This window comes from Anabrus simplex, chromosome 1 (genome assembly GCF_040414725.1).
Source record: "Anabrus simplex isolate iqAnaSimp1 chromosome 1, ASM4041472v1, whole genome shotgun sequence".
Lineage (NCBI taxonomy): Eukaryota > Metazoa > Arthropoda > Insecta > Orthoptera > Tettigoniidae > Anabrus > Anabrus simplex.
In genome coordinates this window covers 950671468-950694694 of record NC_090265.1, presented here as the reverse complement: position 1 = coordinate 950694694, position 23227 = coordinate 950671468, and the positions used below count along the sequence as shown (strand labels likewise).

The 23227-nt window shown below is 39.8% G+C and overlaps 1 protein-coding gene across 1 annotated transcript in view; it reads right to left on the bottom strand.

Annotated features, from left to right (window-relative positions):
* Positions 1–14984: 14984 nt before the first annotated feature.
* The window catches only part of RpS17 (ribosomal protein S17), a 30706-nt gene continuing 22463 nt past the window's right edge, over positions 14985–23227 (bottom strand). The window contains exons 3-4 of the mRNA XM_067136713.1: positions 21006–21177; positions 14985–15105 (exon numbers count right to left, since the gene is read on the bottom strand). Coding sequence (XP_066992814.1) covers positions 15037–15105; positions 21006–21177 — 241 coding nt within the window. The 3' untranslated portion in view covers positions 14985–15036. The remainder of the gene's footprint in view (positions 15106–21005; positions 21178–23227) is intronic.

Sequence of the window (23227 nt, the reverse complement as noted above, 5' to 3'; positions counted from 1 at the left end):
CAGGCAAACCATGTTACTTACTACTGTTACTTGTCTTTTTACTTCTCGTAATTACTCCTTCTTCCATTTTTCCCTTTTTACCCCATAGCTCCTTCAAACTCAAGCTTCTCCCTTTAACCACGGCACTTCTTACTTCTGCTTCCTCCCTCAAACCATTATTCTCGCTCCGATTCTGTCCACTTGTCTTTCCCTGTGATTCTTCTTCCATCCTCTCTCCCTGCATCCTGCTTTCTTCACTCGCGCTGACCTCCGACACTAGTTCGTTCTTTAATTTCCTGACTACTTCCATCCTCCTTGCATTTCCTTTTCCTTCAGCTCTTTTTACGATCGCTTCCCAGGAACCCCATCTACTCAGTGTTCCTCCCTTTATAGTATGTACATCAGCCCTGGTAGTTTCTTCTTGCCTCGAACTCTCAGCCCTGCTTTTTCCTTCTTGCCTCACATCAACCCTGGTAGTTTCTTCTTGCCTCGAACTCTCAGCCCTGCTTTTTTCTTCTTGCCTCAAACTCTCATCCATTGATTTCAGTTTCAACACTGTCCACTTCCGGGTCCAATTCCTGTCGCTTACCACAAGTATCTGACCACTAATATACGCTCTCAGCCCCTGGATTTTCGCTTTCACTAAGTGTTTCTTTAGAATTTTGAAATTTCTAGTCTCTTCTCTTCCGAAATCCCTCTTAACTCCAATTTTCTCACTCTGCAGATTACCAGCGTTCCTTATCACTATATCTGCCATCAATGAAGATAGCAGCGACACTTTTATGGGCCTGTACCCTCCCACCTTGCCAACTCTCTCCACGTTGTCTATATCGACCTCACTGAAATTAATTTTCATTTTATTTTGTATGAGATCTACCACTTTGTAAATAATGTCCACTTTAGATTTTGACTTTTCTTCCTCAACCCCGTAAATAAATATGGATTTCTTCTTACGCTCCTGTCTGCAAACTGCTATTTCTTTCTTCAGGTTTACCACCTCCTCTTCCATATTTTTTATTTTCTCCCTTAGTGACACCAGATTTTTCTCGCTGTCTTTCATTATTGCCTTCGTATTTTTCATGTAATCCTGGATCCACTGTCTCGTCTTTTCGTACTCCTGGACTTGCTCCTGAAGCATCTTTTTTAATTGCTCGAACGGGCATAACTCATGTACTACCTCTTTTACCACTTTTCTCATAACTTCTACGTCTACCCAGCTCATCCTATCCATCTCTTTGCCGTCCACTTGGCCCGACCGCTTCCCCACTCCGACTCCACTCCACTCCACAGACGCACGTCACACGACACGTCTGTTCTCCTTACTGGCTTCCGCTAGACTGAAAACTAAATGTGGAGGCCTACAATATCGAAAGCTCATACATTGATCAACAATAACATTACGTTGACCATCGTTTGTTGTGATGTTCTTCGTCTCTTATGCTGCCACTCATCTGCGATAGATGGGATTACTGCTGCGTACCGAGTAAAACAGCCTGACTATTTATTGGTGGGAAATAGCTGGGGAGTTAGGAAACTTTCTGCTTTAGCTACGCAGTTTAATACAATCTTGCTCACAACGTGTACACTATCTAACCTAGAATTCTCTATACAATGTAGAATTCCGTAGCGAAGCACGGGTACATCAGCTAGCAAATATATATTTGTTTGCATTTTTCTGCTACGATGACAAAGTATTATGCCTATTTTTAATACATGAACTCAGATATTAAATAGGCCTACCACATTAGGAAAATAGATGCACAATCTGAGAAAGCAAAAACACCCGAACTTCCTTTACACCTTTTCTATTCGCACTCCTGCAAGTTAGTACCACCTCTCAGCATCAAGCTGCGCTTTTATACCTGTATATGTCTTGACTACACTCCCATGAAGCATCGGTGTGAGATGGTGAAGAAAAGAGAGCTCCCGGACGACCTGAAGAAATAATAATTAAGGGGTATCATAAAGGGAAATACGTATGATAGTTGGTAAAACGTATTCAACGATCCAATATCGTCAATAAATTCAAGTATGCGGATACGTGAAGTAATTTGGGACGAAAATCGTGAGAGAGAAAATGAAGTGAATATTTTACATCAAATTAGACGTGATCCTAAATTAAGTGTACCAAAACTGCGCACTCTTGTACACCACAATTTGGGAAAGGAATAAATTGCCTCCATGGGTGAGTTCAACGCAAGAAGCTTTTCATTAGTGAAATAAACATATTGAAGTGGTTGACATTCTTCAAAGGGCATGTTGCAAAAAGTCAAGGATTTTGCGATCAGCTCATATGGTCTGATGAGACAAAAATAAATCCTTTTGTTTCGGATAGAGTCTGCAGAGTTTGGAGAAAGCATAAATCAGGACACTGTAAAGAAATTACTATCCCAGCAGAAGAACATGGAGGTGGTTCCATTCAGTGATGAGCCTGCACGTCCTGTCAAGCAGTAAAAAATCTGCACTTCATTGATGGAAGAAAGGATAAAGCTGTGTACAACTTGAGTGATAGTGCCCAAGAATGGGCTTTCTCTGTAATTACATGTTTGAGCATGATAATGACCTTAAACATATTCCGGAACTAGTAAAAACATGGCTGATTTCGAACGCTCCACATCGACTCAAATATCCTCAGTCAGAGGACTTAAATCGGTTTGAACATTTGTGGACAGTTTTGAAAAGGAGGGTCAGAAATTGCAAGAGTACATCGAGTCATTACAGAAGAATGGAAGAACATCAGTCCACAGCAAAGCAAGAAACTAGTTTATTCTATGCAAAGACGATGTGAGGAAATAATTAAGGCAAAAGGTTGTGCAACACGATAATAATATTGTGGAATTGTTAATTATTTTGTGTTTGGAATACTTCCTAGAATGAAGTGTACGAATAGAAAATATGTGAAGACGGATCTGTCTTTTTATTGACATTGTTCATATATCCTCTTAAAGTAATTTGTAAAATTAGAGTGCATGTACTAAAAATAGACGTCATACTTCATCATGTTCCTAAGAGAAAAGTGCAAATAAATATATATTTATGCGGGTACTGGACCAGTCATAGTAGGAGATTGTGTCGTTCTAGATCAATCTTAGTAGGTACGTTATGCAGGTACTATATCAAACGATGAAAATTTGAAAATGGGCTTAGTTATGACGTCAGTGGGCTTAGGGAGGTAATGGGTGTAAAAAGGGAGGGGGAACGACATAGGGCGCTGGTGGGTGTAAGGTGGGAGTGGTTTGTAGTTGAATGGTTGGTTGGCAGCGTGGTGGGGGTAAGGGGGGGCGTGGCTGTGGCGTGTACATCATTTTGTTTGCTTGAGTAGGATGGCCCGGAGCACGGCCAAATCAACAGGTAGTTCCAGCCTACTACACTGGACGGGTCCATACGGATGACGTCACTCACTTTCTGCTTGGATATGGACTTACGAGTATTTTTTACATTGTGGTTTGGTAGCACGTTGTTGTAATTTCTACATTAGCAGAGGTGTTCGTTCGTATTTCGAAGTGATAACTGCATGATGAAAACATGAGTTAAAGATGTGTTTTCAACAATAATATGTGTTCACCTGGGGCTATAGGGGTTTAGCCCCACCAGATTTTTGGACATAAGAGTTTAGAAATGTTATATTATTTATATTTTTGATAATTAATTTAATGAGATCAAATTTATATCTGAGTACCACTGTCCTGAAGTAATGAAATGAGAATGTGAAAGTATGATTATATTACATTATTTGTACGTTTATCCTGACATAGGACCAATTCGTTCACAGTCCTTACTGTAAGTATTGGTTAACTGTTTTGAAAGTTAGTGAAACTTTGAGGGAGTGAATGTTTCAATGCTTTTTAAAATGCCAAGCTAGGGGCTAGCTTTCACTTGCACGCAATGAAAAAGAACAATATAGGCGAAGCTGTAGCGGCGGTGTTATTGCAAACTCACTTATATTCTTCCAACCTCCTTGTAACATGTTCTTGTGACCTTTCACAGAGTGAAGCTTTCGACACATTTCGAATGTTAGAGTTTACAGTTCGCTTTTAGCAGTTGCGGAGTGGAGAGCAAAAATTCTGTATAGTTTTTGTTTAACAGTGATTAGTAAGTAGTGTTTCAAATAGTGAATAGTACGTAGAGAAATTAATTAATAACTTGTCTTTTATTATGAATAGGGTAGATGCTCTTGTGAAATCTCCAGACAATACGTATAGCATCATTATATTCTGTTATGCCTTTCAGAGTTCAGTCGGCAAGCCTATGTGAATTTACCAAATGTCGCCATGATCCTCTATTTGCAACTAGTGCTGTAGTCTCATTTAGTTTTATACCTCTGATCTTTAAATCGTTATAAACTGATTCTAACCATCGTCATCTTGTTCTCCCTCTATTTCTCTTACCCTCTATAACACAGTCCATTATTCTCCTAGGTAACCTATCCTCCTCCATTCGCCTCACATTAACCCTCCAAAGTTTTGCGGAACACATGAACTTCCTCTTCGAGGTCATAAAGAAGGTGACAATTCACACAATCGCGGGGTATTCTTTGATCTATTGCCCGAACTAGTGGCATGAAGATCTTTCCTTATATTCTAAGCGATCACCTTCTCAATTCTACAGTTATCAAAAATACTTCGAAAACAACCCAGGATGAATTATTGGATTGTATGTTTGATGTTTATGGAGAGACGATACTACAGGAAATACAAAGGATATGGATTATTACGTGTTTATTCAATAATAGTTTCACTGGGATTGAGGTATAATTATATTTGGGTCGCGATTAGTTTAGTAGGTGGCGTGCTAGTTGGTTTAGTGTGTTTCTATCAAAGGGATTTAAAGCTTTAATTGCTCATTCTTCCGTTTCTCATATACGGAATTGTATTATGGGGGTTTAATAACACTTGAGAGTTTGAGGTTTCATTAGAAGTTATTCTCTTATAATTGATCGTGGATTAAGTTCTTCTGGTTTATTTGAATTAGCTAATATTTCGTATGAACGTCTTGGTAGCCGAAGTATACTTGTAAGAAAGGGTAAAATAAATGTTTTACCTTCAACTAGCTGATGTACCCATGCTTCGCTACGGAATTCTACAATGTATACAGAATTCTAGGTTAGATAGTGTACACGTGAGCAAGATTGTATTAAATTGCGTAGCTCTTTACGTCACCCCAGAGACGTGACCGGGAAGACACCAAACGTCTTTTCTGATATTTTATGAAGACTGGGTTACGAAATTTTCACCCTTATAACCATGTGGAGAGATATGCACCCTTTATTTACAATCATATTTATGTAATTACCCCAATGAAGATCTTTCCTTATATTAACATCCAGATACTTACAATGATCCCCAAAAGGAACTTTCACCCCATCAACACAGTAATTAAAACTGAGAGGACTTTTCCTATTTGTGAAAATCACAACCTGACTTTTATCCCCGTTTATCATCATATCAATGCCTACTGTCCATCTCACATTATCGAGCTCATTTTGCAGTTGCTCACAATCTTGTAACTTTTTTATTACACTGTACAGAATAACATCATCTGCAAAAAGCCTTATCTCTGATTCCACGTTTTTACACATATCATTGATATATATAAGAAAACATAAAGGTCCAATAATACTGCCTTGAGGAATTCCCTCTCTTAATTATTACAGGGACAGATAAAACTTCACCTACTCTAATTCTCTGAGTTCTACTTTCTAGAAACAGAGCCACCCATTCAGTCACTGTTTGTCAAGTCCAATTGCACTCATTTTTGCCAGTAGTCTCCCATGATCTACCCTATCAGATGCCTTAGACAGGTCAATCGCGATACAGTCCATTTGACCTCCTGAATCCAAAACATCTGCTATCTTGCTGGAATCCTACAAGTTGGGCTTCAATGGAATAACCTTTCTTAAACACAAACTGCCTTCTATCAAACCAGTTATTAATTTCGCAAACATCTATATATATATAAAATAAGAATTTTGTCTGTACACTGCTCAGAATTTGAAAATAATGGTATTTTTGCATCGATAATGTCCACAATAACGAGAAAATGCAGTTTTTACTTTTCCGTAATTTCTGTCCGTCTGTATGTATGTACACGCATCACGAGAAAACGGCTGAAGAGAATTTAATAAAAATCGGTATGTAGAGTCAGGGGGTGAGCCGCTACAATCTAGGCTATAAATAATTTTATTCACGCTGAGTGAAATGGTAGTTTAGGGGAAGGCCTAAAATTCAATTCTCAAATATTTATATTATTAGTGGTCATGTCGATAAATACTACTGAAGTTATGTAGAATTAAATTTTTCTGATCATTTACGTCTTATGCATTTTTACCGTACCGGCTATGATAACAGAGATATTCATGAATTTGGATTTTTGTTGCTAAGTCCATATCAACGCCGAGCCCCGACAAAATGGGTAAACATAATTTAATGAAAATCGGTATGTAGAGTCGGGGAATAATAAACTACAGTTTAAGCTATAAACAATGTTATTCACCCTGGGTGAAATGGTAGTTTAGGCGAAGGCACCTAAAATTTAATTTTTAAATACCTATGTTCTTGGTCCTATGAATGAGTGAATAAATACTGATCTGCATTTAGGGCAGTCGCCCAGGTAGCAGATTCCCTATCTGTTGCTTTCCTAGCCTTTTCCTAAATGATTTCAAAGAAATTGGAAATTCATTGAACGTCTCCCTTGGTAAGTTATTCCAATCACTAACTCCCCTTCCTATAAATGAATATTTGCCCCAGTTGGTCCTCCTGAATTCCAACTTTATCTTCATATTGTGATCTTTCCTACTTTTATAAACGCCACAACAAAAGTTATAGAGAATATAATTTCCGATCATTTATGTTTTATTCAGTTTTACCGCACCGACTATGATTAGAGTGGTATTTCAGAACCAAAAGACAATTAATAATGTGACGGCCTACAATATCGAAAGCGCGTAACATAGATCAACAATAACATTACACTGACCGTTGTTTGTTGTAATGTTCTTTGTCTCTTATGCTCACATTCAACTCCGATAGATGGGATTACTGCTGCGTACCGATTAAAACAGCCTAACTGAATACTGGCGGAAAATAGCTGAGGAGTTAGATAACTTTCTTCTTTAGCATGCCAATCCTCTGGTTCATACATTTTCTGATACTGCTGGTACGTAACACACTGGTTCATCATGGTATGCCAGCTATTCGATACCTACCCTGACGCGCTGTTTTGATGAGCAGTGTGCGCACTTAAGTCAGAGGCTCAGTTAGTAGTAGGAGTAGTAGTACGAAGTGGTCTGGAGTTACAATTTAGCCCTATTCCAAATTACAGTACCAAAATTCACTAAATAACTCCAAATTCAACCTTGAAAAGAGCTGTTTCTTAGGAAAAGCTTCTTCCTCTTCACTTTCATTAAATCTACATTAATTTTATTCCAAATTAGTAGCGAAGATCTTGTTTCTTCTCTGGCTTGGAGGAAAAATTACCTCCACGTCAGATAGTTCTTTCCCTCGCCAGTGTAGTGAATTGAGATTTTCCGACTCATCGGGTACTCCGAGGAAGCCGATAAGTAAACGGGCATAGCTTTTGCCCTGGGACTATCCACTATTTAAACACGCCCCCGCCCCACCGAAAAAAGGTCGAAGATTGTTCATGGATCACGGACGTCTGCGTCTTGGTCATTCCAGCTCTGTAGCTTTGGACTGTTAGTTCGGCAGCATAGTACTGTTCGTTAAAAGTGAAAAAATGTGTGGTTTTTCATTTGATCGAGTATTTCATATGAAGGCATTGCTTTTAATCGCGCCATTCCTACCGAAGTCATTGTAATGACCCATGTTCATTTCAGTTGGCAAAACCACTAAGAGAGTCTTTCTGAGAATCTATAAAGGCAGGCGGAGAGCGAGTGTCTGCCATTAAAATGAAAACTCCCCAACCTGATTGTGACTGACGGTAGGCAAGGTGGCCTACCATTACAATGAAAATTCCCTAACCCTGTCGTGATATGAGAAAAGACGTTGGTGACTTGCCCGTGGTGCTTCTAGGGCAAGGTTAAGAGCTATGCAACTTAATACGATCTTGCTCACAAGGTTTACACTACCTAACCTAGAATTCTGTATAAAATTTAGAATTCCGTGGCGAAGCACGGATACATCAGCTAGTGTCTTATATAGTCAGAAAGAATGCTTTCCCAAAGCTTACATGCAATGCATGTTAAACTGACTGGCCTGTAATTTTCAGCTTTATGTCTATCATCCTTTCCTTTATATACAGGGGCTACTATAGCAACTCTCCATGCATTTGGTAAAGTTCCTTCATGCAAACAATAAATAATCAAACAAGCACTTCAGATATGGTACTATATCCCAACTTACTGTCTTTAGTATATCCCCCAAAACCTTATAAATTCCACCTGCTTTTCTAGTTTCCAACTTTTGCATCTTACTGTAAATGTCATTGCTGTCATAGATTTTATCAGCAATATGGTACTACCTAATAGTCCTAATTTTAATACCTTCCTTTCTTCCACATTTATTTTTAACTACAAAAACAGCTTCGTGATCACTAATACCATCTATTCGGTTTCTCTATAGAGCTCATCTGATTTTATCAGCACCACATCCAAAATATTCTTCCCTCTAGTTGGTTCCATCACTTTCTGAATCAGGTGCCCTTCCCATATTAACTTATTTGCCATTTGTTGTTCATAATTCCTGTCGTTCGCATTACCTTCCCAATTGACATTTGGTAAATTGAGATCATTGCAAGTGACTAATCTCATGTTTTAATCCGTATTGAAATCTGTTGATATACAATTACTCTCCACATGTGATTATTGGGTGGGCTTGAAGTCACGGACGTTTGCGATCACTGAGATAAACTTGTGCCCACTCACAGAAATCCCCCAGTTGTCACAGGACATTTGCAATCACTGGAGCAGGGGGTGGGCCTCATTAGCTTAATCTTGCGGTATCCCCGCTAACCTGCTGAGCTTCTGCTCCTTGGAGAGTTGTTATAGATATCAACCTGGCAATGTTTAACCAATTATGTATTGAACAGGTGGATTCATAATAAAACTTTATTATTATATAAACTGAGATCACCTGCTACAATCATGTTCCTTTCCTTATCGTTTCCCACATAGGTGATTATCTAATCAAATGATTCTGAATCAGTGTCAGCGCTACCCTCTCCCGGTCTGTACACTCCAAAGACATCAAGTTGCCTATTATCCTTACAGATGAGCCTCACACCCAGAATATCATGTTTTTCATCCGTAACTTTTTCGTAGCTTACAAATTCTTCTTTCACCAGAATGAATACTCCCCCTCCTACCTCTATGATACATACTCCAGTTCCGTGAGAATATTTCTGCATCCATTACATGATTTCTCAGCCATGATTCAACTATTACAATATCTGGTAAGTATATATCTATTAAATTACTTAATTCAATTCCTTTGTTTCCAATGCTTCTACAATTGAGCACTAACATTTTTATGTCATCCCTACTTGATTTCCAGTTCCCTGTTCCCTTATCACCGCTGCATAGGCCACCCCGTTTCCCTGAATGTGCCTCCCTATTACCCTTCCAAACAAATTTCCTAACTTATAGTACCACTGCGGTTTAACTGAAGGCCATCTGAGTGCAGATCCCTGTCCCCTACCCACCCATTCGTATCTACAAATCTCACTCAAAGTTTCCCACATACCCACTCCATAGTCTCCTTTAAATCCCCAATCACCCTCCAGTCAGTATCCCTCCTACACAATATTCCACTGATAACAATCTCTCGTTCCTTAAACTTCAATCGTGCTGCATTTACCAGATCCCACACATCTCCAACTATGTTGGTACTTATACCTGCTTGCCTTACGTTGTTAGTACCGACATTAAACACTACCATCTTCTCCATTCCCTCTTCCTTCTCTTCTACTTTCCTCAATCTGATTCCTGGATAATACTCTACCCTGGTCGAATCGATTCCTCCGCACACTTTCCCGACATGTCTAACAATGGAATCCCCCATGACCAGAGCCTCAACCCTACCCACCTCATTTGAACCCCTCCCCTGCTGGTCAGTCCTATTTTCTCTCACTGCTGCATAAGCTACTTCCTCCTAGCCTTTTCTCCCTCACATGACCGCGTTCCACCTGTCTTTCCCTTTACACTACATTTCCCTTTCCTCCTACTTCCACACATATCAGCAGCAGTTCCCTGTTCATCTTCCCTCGGTTGTTCTACCTGCAGTGACTCGTACAGATTTCTCACAGACACCTGTCCTGAACAAAGCCCTTAGCCTGCAATCTCCTTCCCCTTAAAACATTAGACCACCCGTCTTCTACAATTCCCTCATTTCCTTCCCATCCCTCCTTTACACCTACTGTATCCTGTACGAAGGCAGTGCTATCATTTGTTTAAAAAATAGAGATAGTTTCACATGATTTTCAATATCTAAAAGTAAGAAACTTAAGCTGTATATGAACTACATACAGAGTACAATATTCCATTTTGTAACTGCGAAAGAATTATTGTGGATTCAGTAATTACCCGTCCAAGGCGAGTGGAGTCCTGCACAGCACAGCGCCACTAGTAACGAACATGACGTCATTGCAGTACAGTCTGCCAAAGATAACAACTGGAGCACGAACGAAGACGGACGACAATACTCTGACTAATGCAGGTTTCGATTAGAAGCAATATGGTCGCAAACGCGGGCCATGCATAGGTTGTATGTGATCGCGGTTATGAGTTTAAAGTAATAATTGAGTCACTAGGTGCTTTTTTTTTTTTTTTTTTTTTTTTGTGCCTTTGCTGGCGGGACCTAGTGTTTACAGTGCACTGTCTTCTGGTATGGGCTAGAGCAATTTTGTTACTTTCATTGATCTGTCTCAGCTTTATCCTTGGCTTTGACAAAATGAAAGTGACTGAGGTATGAGTGATGCTAGCAATGCCATTCTTTCTGCAACCAGCCTCTGCTATGAATGGTGCGAAAATGTTGCTCATAGGGTCGGTTGGTCCATGCATTTCAGTGGGCTTGGTTTTATTGTGCCTATTTCGAGTATAATTGCCTATTTAATCTATTTTAAAGAAGCCGGTTTCCTTCCAGTGCATTATATTGTAACTGATGCGCTGGACAGTTTTATCTCCGCATTTCTCAAGATCTGTTTACCCCACGAATAAAAATGGTAATTCTTGGAAGTCACCAGAAATAGTTCTTGGGAAATTTCCGTCAGGACAAACAAGGAACAATTTGACCTCGAAGCCTTCAACATTCTCAAGACATATGCGAGAACCAATCAACGTCGAACCCTTATACCTCCTTCTCGATGTTAACTGTTGTACGCGTTATCTTCAAAACGTGTTGCGATTTATTGTGAAGAAAAGTGTCTGTGGCAATACCCGAAGAAAAATCATCGGGCAAGTTTGTTGTGCGCTTGCACCCGGGAGATAGTTGGTTCGAGCCTACTGTCCGCAGCCTTGACGGTTTTCATTGGTTTCCCATTTTCACACCAGGCAAATGCTGGGGCTGTACTTTAATTAAGGACACATCGCTTCGTTCCCACTTCTAGGCCTTTCCCATCCCATCCGCCCCATAAGACCTATCTGTGTTGGCGTGACGTAAAAAATGTAATTGCAAAGAAAACTCTTTGCTACTGGCTGAAGCGGTGGATCATAGAGGATCCCAATTTCACTACGGATGGATAAGTAGTCTTTGGCCAAGCTTGGTAAGTTCGTTTGTTCCTTATCTCTTTTTTTTTGGTAACTGAACTACGATCGCAATTCATAGGCCTATTAATTTACGTATTGTGGAAAGTTAATTTTGTTGCAATGCTATATTAGTCATGAACTTTCAATAATTTATATGACTAAAATATGGACAATCATTTTATTACTGAAAGAGGAGTTAGAATACCGATGGTCTCTTGTCACAGAGTGGATGAAAATTAAAATTGGTATTTTGAACTCTGATCCAATTCCCGCGAAAATAAAGATTTACAACTGAAATATTTTATTTCTGTCTTTCTTAATCTGTTAACCCCCCAGGGTAGGTTTTTCCTCGGACTCAGCGAAGGATCCCACCTCTCCCGTGTCAAGGGCAGTGTCCAGGAGCACGAGACATTGGGTCGGGGAATACAACCAGGGAGGACTAGTACCTTTCCCAGACAGCCTCACCTTCTATGCTGAACAGGGGCCTTGTGAAGGCACGGGAAGATTGGAAAGGACAGGCAAATAAGAGGGAAGTGGCCATGTCTTTAAGCACCATCTCGGGATTTCCCTGAAGAAAAGTGGGAAACCACAGAAAAGCACTTCGAGGATGGCTGAGGTAGGAATTTTATTTTTTTGCTAGCAGCTTTACGTCACACCGACACAGATAGGTCTTATGCCGATGATGGGATAGGAAAGGTCTAGGAATTGGAAGCGGTCGTGGCCTTAATTAAGGTACAGTCCCAGTATTTGCCTGGTGTAAAAATGGGAAACCACGGAAAACCATCTTTATGGCTGCTGACAGTGGGACTCGAACCCACTATCTCCTGGATGCAAGCTCACAGCTGCGCGCCCCTAACCGCATGGCCAACTCGCGCGGTGATGAGGGAATCAAACCCACCTCTACTCAGTTGACCTCCAAAGGCTTAGTGGAACTCGTTCCACTTTTCCAATTTCGTGGCAGAGCCGGGAATTGAACCCGAGCCTAAGGTGGTGGCGGCTAATCACGCTAACTACTTCACCACAGAAGTGGACTACAACTGAATTGTAATTTTTAAAAACCGTGAGTAACTTTCACCCGCGCTATGTGTACGCACTAGTCAATTATATTGCGCTTCCGCTATGCCTTCGCGAAACAGGGTGAAGATCGAATGTGGTGCAGGTAGGACGATCTCACAGAGGTTAGACGTACAAGATGGCATGGCTTGGACGATGTCACAGTGTGTTTAACAAGGCTACACAGGCTATCTTTACAAGTGGAAAGACCGTTGGTCTGGATTGGTGAGGTCCGGTTTGTACCCGTTGTGCTGAGGGGGGGGGGGGGGGGGGGAGACAAGCAAAGCTAGTCTGGGATACGTAAGTTCTAGCATCCCATCCAGAGTTTTGCTAAATTGACAAGAAGTAAGTTTATGGGCGCATGCCACGACAATTTCAAATCACGCGGTTTTCTAATTTTCTGCGAGGGAGGCTGCCTTGTGGGCACACAAGATGCAGGATCTATTGCAGGCAACAGAAAATAGTCTTCATGACAGCTGACCCAGGTGACCAAAGCAGGCGAATAGCAACATACGTTGTATAAAATGTTCACAAATCTGAGATTTCTAGTGCCTCACTTTTAATTTTTCTATATAAATAAGAATACTGCTGGAGGCAGCTTGGGGAGTTTCTGGGAAGCATGTAGGAAGGATCTCTCCTCCACGCTACTCAGGTATTGTTTGGCGTCATTTTCATGATTTTTTTTCCACCTGAACTCGACAGGAAACTGCCAGATTATAACTGAACATTTTGAGGACATACTTCCATGTAATTAAGAATTCTCTTGTTCATAGTTTAAAGTATTGTACTTCTAGAAACATCACCTCTAATAGTCTCTGTTTTTAATGAAACAAATGCATTTTTATACTCGTTGGCTGAATGGTCAGCGTAGTGGCCTTAGGTTCACAGGGTCCCGGGTTCGATTCCCGGCCGGGTCGGGGATTTTAACCTTAATTGGTTAATTCCAATGGTTCCTGGGCTGGGTGTGTGTGGCATATTCAACATTAGAAATCATCAAAGACATGCACGTCGCCTAATAGGCCGTCTATGAGAAAAAGACCCGCACCAGACCTCTCCGGAGGCCATACGCCATTATTATGTTTATATTAAGCATTGTTGCCTATTAGCCCAGCTTTAGGAATATAAGAACATTGTAATTTAAGTAAATATTATTTTTCAATTCAAATGTGAAAAAATACCATATAGATCAACATAGAAATACTGCGATGCATTTGACACAAGTACAGAAAATGTTGTCATCGCAGCTTTTCTACCAGTCCACTGTGAACAGCGACCAACAATTTTCTATAGACCAGTGCACTGAAATGATGGGAGCTAATATCCCCCTTGCGTAAAATGGAGCATCTTCAGACTTCAACAAGCTGCCGGGAGCAATCGCCGAGTAGGAGAGGAGTGGCTTTCCCCCGGTGGAGACATTTAGGGTTGTGGAAGAAGTCAGGAGAAATGTTGACCGAACCTCTGAGAAGAAAGCCGCCGTCAGTAAAAAGTTCCAAGAGTCCTGCAGCAGAATCCATGATGGAAAACGACGGTAAAAGTAGCCTGGGTGCTACGAGGTGAGGTAGATGAAGCATTCGAACTAAAACCAGATGAAGTGGCTTCATTGAAGTTTTGTCCAATCACTTCCTGTGATGTTAAGAGATTTCTCTCAGTACAAAACATTCTGCCCGATATAAGAACAAGATTGTTACTCGAAAACATTGAAACGTTGCTTGATGTAAATTAATTTTATAGTAATTGAGCGTGTTATTGAATTATAAGTATTTTTTCATGCCTATTATGTAGCCCATTTTACATGTTAGTGCCGATTTTGGCAAATTTAAGAACCTATATGCCTGCCTATTTTAAATGATTTTCGTGCCTATAATTCTCGTCTCTACTCATCACACACGTCCTGTGCAAGCTCTCAGCTTTCCTTCAATTTGAAGGCATTTAATCCACGCACCGGGTTTCACTCTTGCCCTTCCTACTATCATATACATCATTAATTTCATCTCATCAACTCCTCCGATAAGGTTGACATTAGGAAAGTCATCTGGCAGCAAAACCTCACTACATCCTCCATCCCATATAGAAATGGGACAAGGGTTGGACATACATACATAGTAGCTGAGGGCATACAATTATACTACAGGTACTCCAAACTTCTTTGCTCAAATAAAATTATTTCTTATGACTCTGACGTGAACAATCGCACAATAATTCATAAGACCAATTATAGCTAGTAATGTGGTAAGGGATATTATTCAGAGAAATATTTAGAATCAATTTATAAATTTATTATCATGAAAATGTACAAAGAAAAACATTTACGGACGACGGCCGAAGGAGACTGTTGGAGGCTGGGTAAGCTGCAGTCCACTGATGTTGTTGAAGTCCTGTGCAAAGAAGAGTATAACCATTTAATAATAATACACAAATAATGCACACATGAAATGGAACAGCAAACGATAGGATTTAGAATTTTAATACATTGAAAAAAAAAGAAAAGAAAAAAGAAAAAAAAACCCACATACACAGACCACACCATAAATACACTGGAATGAAAAAACACACCACCACCTGCAATACTTATTTGGAAAATTTTATCTGCGTAGAATTAATGTGCTTAAGAGCTTTCAAAGTCCAAAGCCGCACCCTGATAAAATGGATTGATATTTGTTTTAAATAGCAATTGTTCACAGGATTTTCAATGAATATAAATATTTGAAAATTAAATTTTAAGCCTTCCCCTAAACTACCATTTCACTCAGCGTGAGTGAAACGATTTTCTTTTTGCTAGAAACTTTACGTCGCACTGACACACATAGGTCTTACGGCGACGATGGGATAGGAAAGGCCTAGGAGTTGGAAGGTCAGGGCTGCCGACAGTGGGATTTGAACCCACTATGGATGCGAGCTCACAGCTGCGCACCCCTGACCGCACGGACAACTCGCCCGGTGAGTAAAATGATTTATAGCCTAGATTGCAGTGGCTCATCCTCCAACTTCACAGACTGATTTTTATTTAAATTCCCTTCAGCAGTTTTCTCGTGATGCGTGTTCATACATACATAAAATATGGAAAAGTAAAAAAGTGCATTTCCTTGTTACTATGGACATGAGCAATAGAGAAATACCATTATTTTCAAATGCTGAGCAATGTACAGACAAAACTCTATATATATATACACAGTAAAACCTTGTTAATTCAAAGTCATTGGGACTAAAAAAATCGGACTTCGAATTACGTGATTTTGAATTAACTGCCTATTCGTAATTCAGAAGTGCCAAACCTTGCCGCGTTACAAAATATTCTAAGGCCCGTTACTGCATGCAGTTAACCTTGATTCACAGTTTAAACCTTTCAAATGCCATAAAAAAATATTTCGAAAATGTACGCAAGAAGCTGCATTTACAGTATTCTAATAATGCACTTGGATAACTCGCTGACAAACTTAACCTCACACAACAAAACAAAACGAGCACGATTCAAAGGTGAGGAGAAATCCATGCTGGCTCCCATGTGCAAGTGCTTTATTCGTGGGATTACTGTACAGTATGCATCTCAGATGCCTTGTACTTACACCAAAAGTACCTGATGCCCTTAAAACATTGTGGCTAATCGAACTTTCCTATCACTCTATCCTAATACAATTTCCTGCCATAGCACTTCTCTCGTACATCAGAAATGTAAACACTTGCCGCGTCACAAAGTATTCTACGATCCATTAACGCATTCAATCACCACGATTCGCAGTTTAAACCTTTCAAATGCCACGGAAAAATCTATTTCCGAAATGTATCCAACAAGGAGCACTCACAATGTTCTAATAATGCACTTGGATAAATCATTGACAAACATAACCTTACGCATAAAAAGAATAAAATATCACACAATTCAAAGACGAGGATAAATTATGCTGGTTCCCCTGTGCAAATGTTTTTTTTGGATAACTGTATTGTTTGCATTGTTAGATGCCTCGTACTTGTACGGAAAGCGCCCGACGCCCTTAAAACACTGTGGCTTATTGAACTTTCCTATGACGAGGGGATAAAGTTTTTCGCTTCCGTGTGCATTGCAACACAGTACAATGAGCCTCACCCTTGTACGATACTCCGGCTGGCTTTTTCTCCGTTTAGCCTTGGCATTAAAGAAAGCAATGGTGTTTGATCGGCAATGACAATATTGTTCGATGCCTACGAATTTATTATATGACCCACGCTTTTTCGTCAACTGATGGCATCGCCAGTGTTCGTGCATTCTGTTTTCCTGCACACTGCATGTTGCGTGATATTACGGCGTTCCTTAATATGTTGAATACAAGAGAATTCCGATTTCATTCAACTTGGCAATAACGAAGCGCACTGTAGACCCACCGAAGTGAGTGTAAGTGCGGAAAGCTACCCCTCCACGTTCCGGAACACACGTTCTATTATGACGCGGATAAATTTAGAGTTGAAATTATTCTGTAACTTACTATTGTTTTAAAATGTAAAGGCAGTTTCGAATTAAAAGTCTGAATTTCGGTAATGGGGCCGACATTGTACTTCGAATTACGAATTATCCGTATTTCGAATTAAACAATTTAAATAACTTGCAAAACTGTATTTCATGTTTCTGGGAACGAGAGCTTCTTCAAATTACGTGGGATTTTGAATTATCGAGGATCTACTGTAGGTATATTCGTGTGTGTGCGTTAATACTTCTTGCAGTCCTATGTTGATATTTGTCTTATTTTCCATAGTGAATTCGAAGGTTGTGGGCTCGAATCACACTGGTGTTCGGTTGGCCATTTTTGTTCTGTACTTAACATCTCTTCAACACGTACTAATTGTACGTAACACGACCTAATAGGTTGAAAGTCTGTTTCAATTAGCAAATTAGGCCTATTTTTAACCAATTTGCTACAAAACGCTAAATTTCTGATTTTTAAACGCTATAAACCACGAACTCTAGTTATGTTCCGTAGAATATTGGAGAAATCTTTCCCCTTTGTCATTTCTGAATTCATCAGTGGTGGTTGCACAAAATTTTGCACTGACATTGTCAAGAACTACAGTTATTTCCCTGCCTGGTATGTTGTCACCACATCTAGTTCATAGAATTTCTTTACTTTTCTTAGTCAGCAAGATGTTGGTGCATACATCTATATTATTTTGAATTCTGCAGGATGTGGTGTTGAAAGTGACATGCATTATTCTTCATTCATACATATACACCCACTAACCAAATTTGGTAGGTTAATTGGGAACAATAACAGCAATGCCATTTGTACTTGGGTACTCATACAGAAAAATACGGTGCTCCCCTTTGTAGAGTTAAAGAATCCATTCATCAATGCGTTTTGGACAGACCCGCTGTGATTGACCATTTCACGTTCCATGCAACTATTCTGCACTAGCGTCAAAGAGATGGTTTGTTTTCCGGTCACATATTTACCATGAGGCCTGGGAGTCTATCTTAGTGTGCCCAGTCGCCAATTTCACACCAAACAGCCTAGACCAGAAGGGTTATCAGCCGGATAGTTTGATGGATTGCGTTCTGCATCAGCCATATCCATTGAGAAGGTAGTGTGATTGTTTCCCATTGCCTTCCACACTGCAGGAGCATGACCGTTAATGCTGATTTAGCAACACCCAAGAAAACTGGGAGAAGAACCTGTTGTTCATTTTACGCCTCAACCACTGACAGGTACTGCTACCCTCTACCAGTTACTACTGATCGTACAAAGGGAGTGAATGTAACAATGTGGTACACCATTTTAATGGTACTTTAGCAAACTAAGTAGGCACAAGGATTACTATTTGGGATACTCCTCACAGTATGTGGACACAAATAATGCAGTGTGAGACCTACCACAATCCTCAATGAGACTTGCAACCTTTATGCAATCTTGTTTGTTTTGATCGAAAGAGCTGTGAAGCAACATGTAATAAGTTTCAGCAAGTTTGTGTGTTCTGCAAATATAAATCTTATGACGACTTGGTAGGTAGAATTTCAGCTGTGAGATGATACCAAAATAAACGGTCCGTTATTGGACATTATAAATTTTCCAGCTAACTCATTCCTGGTTGCCAGCGTTTCGCCCCCGTGTGCTAGGCTGGGCTCATCAGTTGGTACCTAGCACACCTACCAAGACGCTGGCTAGTGCATACCGTGGAGGTCACTCCGTAGGCTAATTGTAGCCACAGGCAGTGCCAATGCACTATGAGTGTGTCTCATTATCAAAAATTGATGCCTGCAGTGGCCTCCACGGTATGCACTAGCCAGAGTTTTGGTAGGTGTGCTAGGTACCAACTGATGAGCCCAGCCTAGCACACGGGGGCAAAACGCTGGCAACCAGGAATGAGTTAGCTGGAAAATTTATAATGTCCAATAACGGACCATTTATATTGGTATTATAAATTTACTCATTCGGAACAAATATTTCAGATTCCCTATGGGAATCAACATCTATATCCTCTGAGATGAAACTAAGCCACAGAAGCCCGATGTCAAAATCCAGTCAAAATGCTATTGAGCAATTAGATTCCAACATACAGTGGTGGAAATATTTATTGCATCACCTTTTATAGTTAATTTTTGTTATATTCAATGAATAACTGACCTGAATTGACCTTCATTTCTTTCTATTTTGATCAGAAATGAACGTATGCAATAATTTTTGCCTATTTTATTTTATTCTTAATGTTTGTTTTTATAAACACAACTTTTTTTATAATTTAACACTTTCTTGAAAAATGAATGCAAGTGGCTATGTGAGCTCTTCTGTTTGCTCTTCACAAATATGTATACCAATTTTGAAAGAAACTCTGTATTAATGTTGTAACATAACATGGATTGATTCTATTGTTTGTAAATGCACTGTTGCCTCATATGAATACACTGTAACATTTAATACTTTGTTATTCTACCACGCACCTTAATCACCACTTGGCCTCGTGAAGGCATTGACAGAATTAACTTTATATAGGAATCCTCACTGAGTTCATGAAACCACACACGCACGAGTCTCCAACATTTCCCATTTATGCCGTGACTCCTTTTTGGTGACATCATCTCCCATAACCCTTCAACAGTTCTCAATAAGATTGAGATCAGGGCAATTTACAGGCCACTCTTAACACTCGAACCCCATTTTGTCTAAGGAAGGATTTTACCTGAAATGTAGAAATGCGTGATAATTAACCATGAACGTCAACCGTTTCGTACTTAGTACATAGGACTCGCCTCCAAAGCTCTGTGGCAAGGATCGGAGTCATCCTGAAAAATGCAAGTGGAAACATCTCCGAACTGGTCTCTTATTCTTGGCATAAGCTTCCTTTCAAGGATGCTTATGTAGGCATCCGCGTTGACAGTGCCATTTATGGAGTCCAGATGACCTGCTCCGTGACGCGGAAATGCACCCCCAGACCATCTGTCCTGGTGGGTTTCTTACTGTATGTGTTATAGATAGCAAAAATTCACCTTTCCTGCAATGCACAACTACTATTCCTCCTGAAACACGGAGATTAAATTTGGAATCATCTGAAAATATTATTCTGTTCCACATCTGTGGTGTACATGTCACATGTGCTTTTGCCCATTTTAGCCTCTACTGTCACATTATCTTGGTCAATAAAGGCTTCTTTCTAGGATGACAGACTGAGAATCCAGCTCCCAGTAGTCTATTTCTTACAGTCTTACTGGTTACAAGATGTCGCACATTTGTTCCCAGCTTCGCTTTAGTTCAGTTGATGACAGGCGACGATCCTTGAGCGAAAGTCTTTTCGATGTCTTGTCCTGATCGGCAGTAGATGCCCTTATCCAACCTCTCCCTTTCTCATGATCAATATTTCCTTCCTCCCTGTATTTTTCAGTAACCTTGAAATCATAGACTGATTAAAACATGTCTTAGAGGCTATCCCTCTGGTGCTGAGACCAACAGACCAATAAGGAAGTACAGCAGCTTTCATTTCTGGCATTAATTCAACTGACCTACACATCTCCTTCCTGCAAAGTCTCAACTCAAAATGACTGTAATAAACACTGGCTTCACTGTAAAAGCAAAGAACAACAGAGTTGTATACTGTTGGAAAAAATGCGAGAAGTCAAACTATCAAGGTAAGAATATGTCAGCAAAGTTTAACAACAATGAGACCGGTATAAACTGAAGCAAACAAGCAGCTGTAAAATACAAAAAGACAAAGTAATTCACGGTGATGCAATAAATATTTCCACCACAGTACAATTTAGTCACAAAGTAACAAGTCAAAGAAACACCATTGATAATGCAGAGAATGAGAATTCACTTACCAGCATCTTCAACATCTCCTTTGTTTCTTGATCAACCTCAATAATATCCTGTTCAAGAGCAGAAACCTCAGGAACATAGTTGTCACGCCTTTCACGTTCCTCCTCCTGCAGCTTGATGGAGATTCCACGCACCTGACTGTGCCTCAGCCGCTTCATAAGGTGAGTGACAAATCTAGGACAAAGAAAAATGAAGATGAAGGATAACCAATTACCTATTAACGTGGTCAATGAAATTATGTACACAGGAATAGAAAATCATAAATCAGTTCCAAAGCTGAACTAAAACAGAAAACGGTAAGTATTTTCCAATAGCTGTTACTTTAATCAGTCTTTGTGTGGCTAAGCAACAAAATACACTAACCACTTTTACAATAATCATATTTCAAGAGGAACAAACATACATTGAAATAATCTATGTGCCTCCTCCAAATTCCAGTGGAAATTATGTTTATTTTAAATCACTATGGATAAATATTAAGAGTGCCGAGTACATCCAGTATTATAGCCTTGCTTTTCTTTTAAACAAGTTTATCACCTTCCTCATCCAAACAGCCTACCCCCAAATGCTGCCGGCACAGATTAGTTACAGTCAGCTAGGAAGTAGTGTAACAGTTAGCTGGAAAGTAATGACGAGGGTAAAAATAGCATTTCTTGATATTTTAAACATGTATACAGCACTTTACCTGAACCTAATAGTCATAATCACGATTGTTTTGTATTACGGTTCCTATATATACAAAATTAACTATATCCTGTTGCATACTGTGCTCTCCAGTACACTAGGACCAACGTGCCTTTAACAGTTCATAATGGATGCCTGGTCCTTGAAGGCTTTCTAACCAATAGTAACCTCTGTAGATGTCATGACTTACGGCTCCCGATTGGTGGCCATGTTTGTTCAAGCGTCAAGTCTATATCGTCGGAAAACATGGTTAGCCGGTACAAGTCCAGTTGGTGGGAGGGAGAGATGGTCTGTCAGATGGAGATTTAAAGCCTTGGGTAGACCCGTTGGTGTAATATCTGTGGCTTGGTTCTTAAAGGGACAATGTCAAATAACCTGTTTTTGAGCTACAAGCATTTGAAGTTTTGATTATAGTTTTCCAATTATTGTTTTCAATAACTATACTTTCTTTGTGGAAGTCACCTTATTAAACGCTAATTTTTTATATCGTATTCTTTATATATTGCCAGGTCTCTACTCTTTATTGGTAATCTAACATTATCGGCAAGGGCTTATTTAATTAAACGTTAACTGCTCGTTTAGACTTAGCAGAGGCATTGGCCCTTTTAACATGTTGCAAGCCAGGATAAAACGCGTTTGTATCAGTTAATATCTCAATTTCGATAAAAAAAAAAAAAAAAAAAAAAAAAAAAAAAAAAAGATATTCGCCCTTTTAGAACCAAGCCACAGATATGACAAGCGAAGGCTCTAGGTTTCAGCCTCCCCCAACCTCAACGTCATCACACTCAGACATGCAAGTTGCCTATGAATGGCAACCTCTCCAGAGGCCACACGACTAATATTAATTTGATCATGACTTAGAACTACATTACATTCTCACAATGAAATGACACTGATGGAAAGAAAAGGAAACCAGCACCGATCAAGTCGAGCAAAGGACAGGAAAGTATGACAAAGAGTTCTGTATTGAAATAATCCTCTGTAAAAGATCTGTTATTAAAGAATAACCACTGTCAGCCCACCTGTTAGGTCATCAGCCCATCAATAAAAGTCTGGTTCATGGGCTGGCTGGCTCAGACACTGGCCGAGTACAAGATATCATGTTCGCCCATAGTTCAGTCCGGTAGGATTTGGAGGTGCTAAAATATGTTAGCCTTGTGTCAGTAGATTTATCCAAGCAAAATAACTACGGGACTAATTCTGGCATACTGGTGCCTCTGAAAAGCTATTAGATGTATCCATTAGGGTATATGGAATGAGTAGAGGTGCGAAAATGATGTGTTTTTGTACAGTTAACCGACATATAAACATTGAGTAGTACACAATATATGACTGGAACAGCACAGGACAAGAATGTTTATTGAGTATCATAGCATGTTAGAGACAGGGAATTACTATCCAAAAACTAAGTCCGAATTTTCACTACTGCGACCAATGGAATTATTTAACATTTCACCACGTACAAGGAAAATGTTTGTGGAAGTCATCACATCACCCCCCTTTCCTTCTGGAGACAGCTCGTGGTACACCTGCAAGAATG